Raw genomic sequence first — 11,874 nt, forward strand, 5'->3', positions numbered from 1 at the left:
CGATTACTTACCAGAAAATTGCTGTTTGGCCGGCGTGTATTTCAAACACTGCTCTCTAGATGCAATTTGAGGCTATAATCAGCAGTTTTGTCTCCTTTCCCACTGCGGAAATTTGCTTAGTTTTAACGTGTACATATATCATTGTTTTTTAAAAATTAAATCAATCTTTATTTTTACAGAAAAATGGGGAGGGGAGAAGGAATATGAGGGGGGGAGAAGTAATATGAGGGGGTGGGGAGGAGAATATCACCGAGGGGAAATAGACAACACTTTGGCGGATTTATGCTAACTGCCCCTGCAATGACCTTGCTGCTGAAAGCAAGATAGAACCAATGTTTGGGGAGTGAACTCTCATTACGCAACGGATTGTTTCCCGCTCTTTTGAGAGCCCGCCGACCCCGCCGTGTGTGATGTAACTTAGTTTTGACATATGTGGGTAGAACTAGTATGAGACCGGGGGGGGGGAAAGGGAGCTGGTTCTCCCAGAAATCTATTTGGCCTCTCAAGAAATGTGAAGGATTTTAGGTACTGAATAACTGCGTGATATTTTTCAACTTTAAAATTTAAATCGATCAATTTGTGAGCAAGAGTAGCTCAACGCGACTCAATTTTTGAAAATTTTCCGGGGAGCTTTCCCAGACGTCATGAGTTTCTGCCCCACTCCCGCAATATAAATCCTTAGTTCCGCCCCCAAGCCTCGGACCGTCCACAGTGAATTACGTAATGTTCGAGGAAAAACTTTAAGTTGAAACTTCCATATAGATAGGTATCCAAAAACTTATATTGAAACATCAGTGATCGCTGCATTTCGGTCTCCGCCAGGTGACGTGAGCTATGCGACCCAGCTATTGCCTGTAGTTGTATGTCTCTAATTTCTTATTGACTACTGGTTACTCAATTAGAGTATGATCCCAAACGTCTTTAAGCACGAGCGAAATAATTGAAGTTCGACCATACTTTTCGCGTGAGCGCTTCAACACGATCGAGTCGGTCTTGCCCGGCAATTATTGTTATTGTTATCGTATTAGCGGCCCCGACTCTGACATTGGTGCATTTTGCCGTGCGCGCTGCCAGTTTGTGCTCTTTAAATGTATGTTATACCCGTGCAACATGCATTTTGCCCAGCGCGCTGCCAGTTTGTGCTCTAAAATGCATGTTTTTCCCGTGCAACGCAGGGGCTCACAGTGGTAAAAATTCCTGAAACCACAAAATATGACGTTTTTTGGGCACATTCTTAAGTCAAGTGGGAGTGGGATCCAGAGTTCAGACCTTTGGAGTCCCCCGTACATGCACTGGTTAGCAAGGCGAAGAAGCCATGATTAAGAATTGATGAATTGAGGGGCTTGGAGGACAAGGTGCAAGCTGCATAAGTGCAGTTTTTGCTATTTCAAGAAATATGTCTTGGAAATTACACGGATCCTTACGGCGGAAAGAAAGTTCAAATCGACTTTTTGATGCTTAAAAATTGGAATATGGGAGCAAAATTTTCTCAGGATATGCAATAAGACTAGTTTTACTTGAAATCATTAATGTCTCAATTTTTTCAAAAACTGCACTGATGCGCCTTGTCCTCCAAGCCCCTCAATTCTACGATGGCTGTAAGCCCCAAGAAGGGCTCTGACTGCTGTTTCATTTTGCTCTCTCTTTCTTGCATCGAATATTGAAGGGTTGATATTCTCAATCATAAGTATCAAAATCTCAAATCTCTAATTGCTTTATTAAATTTAATTAGCTCTCAAGTAAACTATCTTTGCTAGCTTGACTGGATAAAATTAAAGTAAAGAGCTGAATATTTGATTTCAATTATTTTTTGTTTAATTTTAGCTGTGTCAAGCTCGAGGATTTATCTGCGAGCTGTGCCAGAGTGATGAAATCATCTTTCCCTGGCAGTTGAACAAAGTGTTCCGCTGTAAACACTGTGGAGCTTGCTATCATATCAAGTGCTTTTCGTCAGCTACCTCCTGTCCACGATGTGAGAGAATTTCCCTTAGAAAGAAGCAAAAAATTGTCACTAATGATTCAGCATCCTGATCTTGTACTACTGTAAGTGTTCGTTTTTTTTTCTTTTTTGCAAGTGTTTCCTGACGTTAATCCACAATTTAGTTTTTTAGTGTTCTGTGCACAGGGTTTTCCAGAAAAAGGAAGCCGATTTGAATATCTTGAGAAAGCTTTTGAATTTCAAAACACGCTGAATAATGTATTCGCTCATTTTGAGCAGGACACCTATTAAGCCTATTTACTCTCGTGCATTCTCGCATCGAGAGGGGGGGGGGGGGGGTTTCTCATGTGTCCCTCTGCGATTCAAAATTTTTAGTCAACAACATTTATTTTTTTTCTCAAAAATCAATTCTACATGGAAAAACATATTTTTCGTCCTGTCGGGTGCTGATTGGATTAATTATTCCATAATGACAACCCTTTAAACTTTTTCTCGTTCTTTCCAGCAAATTCATCAGGATTGTTTAATTGTTACGAAATTCACTTTAATGTTAAGCTGTAGCACATTGAAGGTGAGACTTCTGAATCGCATATCTCGGTTCGCAACGTTCCAGACTTCCTGTTATAATTTGTTTTTTGAATGGAGAACTACTTATTGTCAGTGTCCATTCTTAAATTTTTTTATTATTTTTCTTCTCCTTGCAAAGAAAATTCTGAAAAAATTTCAAGGAGTGATTGTAGATTTGTTTCCCTTTGAAAAAGAAAAGTAGGAGCAGACATTTTCAAACTTGCCAAACGAGATTTGAGCACCTATCCGACCAAACAGCCATTACCCATGTCAATGTTGCTAAGAATGTGTGTACATTCAACTGTTAAGTTGGTAGGGAGCGGTAAGCTTTGTTTTGGAATTTGCCTCAAATTTTCTCTCTATTTTTCTGAATATTTTGACAGAAATTTATAATGCTTGTGATTTCGGATACTTGTAAAAAAAGAAAAAGTTGCACCATCCTAGCGACGTTGACATGGGTATGAGCTGTTTGGTTGGAAAGGTCCTCATATGTGGTGTGGGGATTTCACCGTTGACATGAATGTTCTTCAAGGTTTTTCCACAACATTTTTTTTACTCAGTGTAAACTGACCGAACTGTTTTCTAATGCTTCAGTCAAATAAAACACAGATTTATTGAGTTGCATTAACTCGTAAAATCAGTCATTCTATTCATTTTGTGCTCCAATTTCTTACGAAACTACAAACCTGATATCGAAACTTGGCTGTTTTTAAAACGCCTTCAATTGCGGCCTGATACCTCACGCATTCCGGAGAGTTCAAATAGTTGTATCATTGCGCCGTAAGAATGTGACGGAAGATTAAAATGGAAATAGCCCAAATGCACGCTGGGCTTGTCGATTTCCTTTGACATTTTTGCAGTCGTGAATGCATAGCTGAAGTGCGCTCCAGCTAGAATTGTGTATAGCAAATGGGTAATTTTTATAGGAGGATTATAAACAGGCAAGCGGCACGAAATAAAACAAGAGAATATGAACTGTGCAAAACGATAATCCGGGTATCGGAACTTGGCTGATTTGAAAACGCCTTAAAATGCGGCGTGATACCTCACGCATTCCGGAGAGTTCAAATAGTTGTATCATTGTGCCGTAAGAATGTGACGGAAGATTAAAATGGAAATAGCCCAAATGCACGCTGGGCTTGTCGATTTCCTTTGACATTTTAGCAGTCGTGAATGCATAGCTGAAGTGCGCTCTAGCTAGAATTGTGTATAGCAAATGGGTAATTTTTATAGGAGGATTATAAACAGGCAAGCGGCACGAAATAAAACAAGAGAATATGAACTGTGCAAAACGATAATCCGGGTATCGGATCTTGGCTGATTTGAAAACGCCTTAAAATGCGGCGTGATACCTCACGCATTCCGGAGAGTTCAAATAGTTGTATCATTGCGCCGTAAGAATGTGACGGAAGATTAAAATGGAAATAGCCCAAATGCATGCTGGGCTTGTCGATTTCCTTTGACATTTTAGCAGTCGTGAATGCATAGCTGAAGTTTTTTTTTTTTTATTATTATTATTTATTAGCACAAAGAAAACTCTACAAATGAGACACTTTTAGACATAGAGAATGTCTTTGAAAAGCTTGCTTAATCTGCTAAGGTAACTTAACAATACGGTTTCACGTTATATCTGAAAAATACTACCTGTACAAAGCTAGGAGGAAAATAAAACAAAATTATTCCAAAATAAAAATGTCTTTTTGGTTAATCTTTGATGTGTGGACGACCGGAAACGGCCAAAGTCCAAGGAGCCCCCAATCACATCCAAAGAGCGCGGGGAGGCACGTATGCTAAATTAGCTCCAGCTAGATTTGTATTTAGCAAATTGGTGGTTTTTATACGAGGATTAAAAATAAACAAGTGGTACGGAATTTAACATAATAATAGGAACTTTGCAAAACGATAATCCGGGTATCGGAACGTGGCTGTTTTGAAAACGCCTTCAAATGTGGCGTGATACCTCACGCATTCCGGAGAGTTCAAGTAGTTGTATCATTGCGCCTTAGAATTGCTACGGAAGATTACAATTGAAATAGCCTTCATGCTCGCTGGGCTTGTCGATTTCCTTTGACATTTTTGCAGTCATGAATACATAGCTTAAGTGCGCTTCAGCTAGAATTGTATATAGCAAATGGGTAGTTTTTATACGAGAATTAAAAATAAACAAGTGGTACGGAATTAAACATAATAATAGGAACTTTGCAAAACGATAATCCGGGTATCGGAACTTGGCTGTTTTGAAAACTCCTTCAAATGCGGCGTGATACCTCACGCATTCCGGAGAGTTCAAATAGTTGTATCATTGCGCCGTAAGAATGTGATGGAAGATTAAAATGGAAACAGCCTCAATGCATGCTGGGCTTGTCGATTTCCTTTGACATTTTAGCAGTCGTGGATGCATAGCTTAAATGCGCTCCAGCTAGAATTGTGTATAGCAAATGGGTAATATTTTTATAGGAGGATTATAAACAAGCAAGTGGCACGAAATAAAAACGATAGTGCGCTTCAGCTAGAATTGTATATAGCAAATGGGTAATTTTTATAGGAGGATTATAAATAAACAAGCGGTACGGAATAAAACAAAAGAATATGGTGATAGTGCCAATTCAAATATTCTGTCGGTGCTTTGAATCCTGCATGACGGCCGAAACCTAGGTACCATATGATGACAATCGCGTGTGCAAAGTGCCCAATTGTTCTGGCTCCATTCATGCACGTACATAGCAGGTGGCCACTGATGACATTGTTCGTTTATTAAGATCAATTAATATAAACACATTGTAGATCTTTAGCGATTTGTGTCTTGTTAATAACCTACATTTCAAAAAAAACTGGATCAACAACATGTATTCCAAGATCCAAAAAGTTTGGTTGGTAGCTGTCCTTGCTTTGAAATTCATATTTGCCGCAAGCAAAATGATCTGCTATGTAAGATCTTGCGAGATGTAACTGGTATGATCCACAAAATTGTTTAATATCTTCCGCAGTCCACAGCTGAAGTTGCTGAAAGTCGGTCTCCTCCAATCTTCTAAAGTTTTTACTTTTTCGAATTAGGCCCTTAGTTTCCACGATTTTTTGCATCAGATTTGGCTCGTTAATTTTTGCCAACATTTCCAATGCCACAGTTTCACTGTCCTCGTCACTGTAATTCCTATGAAAAAAAGCGTTATGCATGGCGGCTGTTATTCGTAGATCCGTAAAAAAAGATTTTCTTGTAAGATTATTTTATTCCATTTTGTTAGAATTTCAAACATTGGAAATAATCGTCTTTAAACTTTCGTCAACCATAAAACACTTGGCTGAAATCAACATTCCGTTTTCTACTTATTCTAAATTATTTGTTTGCCTGGATGGTCTCTGACACTTAGAACTGGCTATTAACTATGGGTTAGAACAACAAATCACTGAGCACAAAAACTTTATTATTACAAATTATCTCTTGAGTAAGTCAGTTAAAACTAAAAAGTTGCGTAAAGTCGATGAACCGTGGCGAGGAGCCCAGGACGGCTGTAACGGTGCATAATGGGTACGGCGCGTCGAAACCCGCGTCTAAAAATGGTCATAACTTCTATACCAATCGTTTCCCCGCCAAGGATAACATATCGATAGATGCGTAATCAGACGAGGAATCGATTGGACATATTTTTTTTAAAATAAAAAAATGGCTTTTTTGGGTATTTACGAACATGTACAATTCGACGGATCGAAAATCCAAAAAAAGAGGTGAATCGTAAGTTTAATGTTACGTTCCATCCAAAAATCATACATAAAACAAAAGTTCATAATTTTTAAAGAATTTCAGCGCAAACCGCAGATCAATAACTTAATTGGTTCAAAAGTTATCGAATTTTTAAAGGTTGCAACTTGGCAACGCCGCCAAAGCGCGGGAAAATTTTTTTTGGACTTGAAATTATCAGAAACGGGGCCCTTTGTTATGGTAAAATAGCATGCTAAAAAATGGAAGCAATCGGAGTTACGGGGGATTTGGCCGTTTTTGCATGAGGCTCTTTATGAAAATTTTGAAAGCAATCGCTCGAAGACTTCCAAAAATGGCAGCTCTATCAGAAGTTTTACAATCTTATAATATTCTCACAGCATTTTGCCTGAAAATAGAGGGGTTGCGGTTGCACCGTGGCACTGATTTCTTTTTTCTTTTGTGTTTCAGACCCAGCCGTTTATCTGTGATACTCCTCAAGACCCCAGACCTGAACAGTTCACGAAGTCTATCCAAGAATCTCGTAATAAATTAGGAAATATGAGGGAATTTTTCTCAAATCTGCTCAGTTGGGATTTCAAATTTTGAAGATCTTAGGAGGAGTCTGAATTCAATTAGTGTAAGTTATCAATAATTTTGTAAATACCAAGCTCAGAAATTGCTCAAACCTTAGTGAATGGCGCAAGTGCTAAAAAGTATATTGGAAAAGTATATTTTTCAAAACTCCCTAGTAGCATTGGCTGTTTAAAGAAATTTCAAGAACTCTTGAATAAAACTGTTGAAGTATCCATGTGAGGAAACCCTTTTTGTTTTTTAAGTAAAAATGCCTCCTTAAATTTCCTCAAGTTTTCATATTTTTATTTAAGTAAATTTGAATACAAATTTTACATAAAATTTAATTTTTGTGTTTCCAGCATCAATGTGGATCATTTTTAGAATTCAACAAAAATTTGATGCTAATTTTTTCATTACTTTCCTTAATGTTTTCATTCTTACTTTACGTGATGAAGAACCAAATGAATTTCCATCTAGAACTATACCTACAAACAAAATTTAAGATTTTTTTTTTTTTTCTGTCCAAATTTAACAGTCAGTGCTTCTAAGGTTAAATACCGTGTTTTTATTCATCACAACATTAAATAATGGTTAAAACTTCAGTTATTGCCCGGCCTTAACTTATGTATGCAGCCTAGAATTAGTTTGTAAGTCAAATTTGATTCATACTTTAGATGTTTTATTTCTCTCTGTGGTGCAAATTATCAGAGCAGTATTATTCCGTTTTTATGTTCACCTATCTAATTTTTCAATTTTATTCCAGCTATTTTTAGTTCCGGCAGTAATTTTATACTTAATGTGCAACGTTTTATCTGCTCTAAAATGTTCTCATTATTGGAGGAAAATATCTCACTTCAGTTAGAAACCTCAAACATCTCCAAAAGTGAGTGAGGAGTAAGGTACAACAGATTTCAATGTAAAACATCACATGTTTCACAACCCTCTCATGAAATTTTGTGTCAGTATGGGTAAATTTCTTTTAGAGATTGATCAGTTAGGAAATAGGAGAATTTCTATCATGTTTCAAATACTGCAGATAATTCAGCATCAAAAACAATAAAAATCCAGACTTTTCAAATTTGTTGCAAGTTCTTCTTAAAAGTGCACAAATTTGAAATATCGTTAACATCTAGGAACTTTGAATCTGATGCCTGGTATGTCTCCTTGGTGTTCTCAGAACTGCGTCCTTAATTTTTTATGCCAAAAAAAATTTCATCGAAAATCTAAGAAGAGTTTGCCTCTGCCTTGCCTCCTCTGGAGGTCTTAAGGAATGTGACCTCCCCTAAAGGAACTGCCTCATGAAAAAATCAAACAAATGTTTCACTACTACTTACTTTTTAATACCCAATTTCACTTATCATATTTAGTCATCATATTTAGTCTTTTATTAAAACTACTAGACAATCTGAAGAACTTATGCACACTCACATCATTTTAGAAGAAAACACGTCTTTTATCAGATGAACTTTGAATTGCCACTATTTTCATGTGTCTTACGGCTATGTATGATACATGTATTATCTCAGAAAGATGAAAAGTCTCAATTCAATATTTGAAGAGCGTTTGCATCAAAAGATATTCGAAAATAATTGCTCTTAAGAAAACTTTTGTCTCCATTAAACTTTTTGTTTTAATTGCCATTGACTCGCTAAATCTGGCTTTAATGTGTGAAGGGATATCTAGTTTCTGCACTTTAACTCGCAGCATTTTTATATGCCATGTTTAAGATGTTTTGCATTTTGAGTGTTTTTGTTCATGTGCTCAGTGCTTAAGAATTAATACTAGCTTAATTCTGTTAAGTAGATGCTCTTTGTTATCCCACAACTGTTATGTTTTAGTCATTCGAATGCCTCAAGCAAATGGATTCGTATCAAAGGAAGGTGGGTATGAAGAGAAGATGAAATAACCAGTTTTAGTCCTAAAATTAGTCTTTAAGCTTATCAAATGTCATGAGACTATTCTTATGAAAGTAGTCAGGGCTGTAGAAAATGGATACGAACTACGGAGGTTCAAGACAACTGAGCTGGTGCAATTCACATTAATAGTCAAATGAAATCTATGAGCGATAGGAATGATCAAGATCACTGGCATAATCTGTTTTATAGAAAATTATGCCATTATAGGCTAGTCATATTCTACAGAAAACAGCTCCAATTTGTATGTTAGGGAGACTTTTCTTTAAAAACTCTCTGGGAGCTACCCATTGTTCATGCCGAACTAGTTTGTTGAACTGCTTAATCTGCTCAGTTCTGTTTCAACTGTCCAATCTATTGTTTTGAGAAAAAAAGATCAGAGTTGTGCCATTAGTTCTTGTACATGGAAAAGCAATGACGAGGGCTTCAATCAATTGCCACTATTGGAAAACAAATTTTGGTTTGCAATTAGCGTAAAGAGTTGCATGACAGGAGCAACGAGACCAAACTAATCTTGCGTAACAGCAAAACGCATTTGATGGCAAAATAAAGGACTGCTGTAGGCTGTAGACTACTCTCACTAGGAACCAATGAAGGGATTAATGGAAGCCAAATCTGGGTGTAAGTCACTATAAGCATTCAAATAAAATCCTAAGTAAAGAATATAAACCAAAGAAGATTGAGAGGAGGTAATAATTAATTGAAAAGGAGGAAGTAAAAGTTGGAACCTAGCGTAGGTCTCTCTACATGTTCGTCTCACATCTAATTCTTATTGTAATTAATCTAAAAATGAACGCTGTAGTGGCACCTAATCTTTACTAGTCCAATTATTTTAGCACTGAACATTTTTGTATGAAATCTTGTGCCATGTAGATACTGAAAAACTGCATCATCTTCATCTCTTTCCATTTAGTACAAATAACTAATTTTTTAGGGTAGGTTTAGTGGTTGGTCTTTCTTTCTGAATACCTATAATTTAACCATACTGCTCCGTTAAGGAAGAGCACAGTGCCTAATTTACTTAAATGTTGCCTCAATTACATGGTGTCTCATGGACCAGTCCCATGTTTATCTTTGTTTTTTATGTGTTAATATTTTCTTTTTATTTTTGCATAATTTTGTTTTTAAATGGGAAGGATAAGAATAAGATTTTAAATTGATTCCACATATCGATGGCTAAAGTACAAAACTGTCTATCTCTGTTTGCGACATTTCAGACTTCTCGTCATACTTGATTTTTTTTTTTTTCGAAAACTAGTCAATATAATTCCTTGAAAACTTCCTTGATTTTTTCTCATCTGTCAGCGAAATATTCCACGTGAATATCAAGCTATAAATTTGGCTTACTTCTCAGCGAAAAAATGAAGTAATAGAGGAAATTTTGGAACACCGGAGTGGTGATTCATGGTCTTGCACTTTGGCTGTCGATGTGGTAAATACCTATTCACCTCTAATATAGTGTGCTCTTTCATAGCAGACTAGAATACTGATCAAAGAACTTGGAAGCCTCTGCTCCTAAAATGTTTGATTGATCTATCAAATAGTGCAGACTAGCTTCTTTTGCTTTACTTATATAGTATTACAAAAGAATTTTTAGCAAATGCCTTCAGCTCCCAGCTGAATTTTAAGCTTTTGTTTATAAAGAAGAATTTTTAGCTATTTTATTAAATATATCTTCTCTAGAAGCTATTGAAATGTCCCCAGCTTAAATTTCCAGAGTCATAATTTTTTTCTCTGTGACAAAAGTTTAGGTCCTCAAATTCACATATGTATTTAACTATTGATTTATCTTCATTTCTTTTGTTCTGTGTTATCTTGTGATAAGTATTTCATTGAAATTTTTGACGCAGAGTTTATTACTTGTTACACTGAAATTACAAATTTATTGGATTAGAGCAGTGTTTTCTGCTTTCCCTATGTTGCTGTGATAAAAATTTTGTTTCATGTACTGACGGATTCTGAGCCCTTTCAGACCCAATAGGAGCGACCTATAGGTTTTTAGGAAGCAAAATGTGAGGCTCTATCTTCTATGAAAAAGTAACCATGAGAGAACTCTTTAATGTTAACCATCAGAGTTACTGTAACTGGCGAAATGAGCTGTTGTTAGGCCTTGTCCAGAACTCGGTTCGCAGAACTTTTTCCCCGAACAAGTTTTAGCTGAGCTAAAACTTATTCCCTCAAACCCTGGAACTTCCCCGTACTCCAAGCTTCTGTTTCTTTTTTTGTGAATTCGTTTGTTTTTGTTTTATATGTCCTTTACGTCTTGACATTTGTTTTTGTTAATCTCGCGGCCCCAGTAATCTATTATTTTGCAATAATTGTACAGATTTTTCGAAGTTCCGGTGAACTGGTGTAGACAACATCCCTCGTATTAAAGGAACAAGTTTCGGGAAATGTCGAATAAGTTCCTGGAACTGGGCTCGTGTGGACAGGGCCTAATTTATGTCTGCTCCTCTGCCACTTGGAAGATGCAATTAGGTTGCAGAATGCTGTATAGCACTGTAAAAGCAATCGCTCTTTACTTATCAAAAAACAAGATGGTCATGTTTTCTCTTCAAATTTTTATGCAGAAAATGATTCACACAAAAGGAAGATGGGAAATCAACTTTTAAAGAGGGTGCATGCAGTTGACCTAGTTGAATTGCAAAAACACGAAGGATGGCATTCAAGTGCCATTCGATCATTGTTGGTGTATCACCCAAGAGTTGATTTTCTAACTTTCGTTCGTGAGAATTGCTTTTTATATGGAACGTAGAATTTTGAAAATGAAGCACATACTTAATGTGCTTAGATTCATACATGCAGAGTGACTGGTTATTGCGGGTCTGAAAGGGCTACATGCCACTCTTTGGAAACAATGATGCATTATGGCTTCATTAAAGCGAAATTCGTACAATTTTTTCATTTGTCTAGTTCAAATTTTTCTCATCCTATTCAATCCTTCGGGAATAGAAGTTTTCAGATTGGATTTGCTGCTGATTCATGCTGCACTGGGTAAAGTGACACAATCCAAAAATTGAATATTTTCAGTAACACAGACGTTTGCAAATTGGGAAGCTGATGTGAACACAGCTAGGGATATGAAACGGTTTTTTTTTTTGCTCTCAGTAGGGCAAACTAGCACAAATAAAAATTTGAAAATTTACCACATAAAATTATATTGATTATTGGGGCATATTGTTAAA

General features: G+C 36.6%; 1 protein-coding gene across 1 annotated transcript in view; it reads left to right on the forward strand.

The window, feature by feature from the left end:
- The window catches only part of Rubicon (run domain Beclin-1-interacting and cysteine-rich domain-containing protein rubicon), a 33,303-nt gene extending 21,710 nt beyond the window's left edge, over nucleotides 1-11,593 (forward strand). The window contains exons 13-14 of the mRNA XM_019061406.2: nucleotides 1,825-2,043; nucleotides 6,672-11,593. Coding sequence (XP_018916951.2) covers nucleotides 1,825-2,031 — 207 coding nt within the window. The 3' untranslated portion in view covers nucleotides 2,032-2,043; nucleotides 6,672-11,593. The remainder of the gene's footprint in view (nucleotides 1-1,824; nucleotides 2,044-6,671) is intronic.
- The last annotated feature ends 281 nt before the right edge of the window (nucleotides 11,594-11,874 follow it).

This window comes from Bemisia tabaci, chromosome 1 (genome assembly GCF_918797505.1).
Source record: "Bemisia tabaci chromosome 1, PGI_BMITA_v3".
NCBI lineage: Eukaryota > Metazoa > Arthropoda > Insecta > Hemiptera > Aleyrodidae > Bemisia > Bemisia tabaci.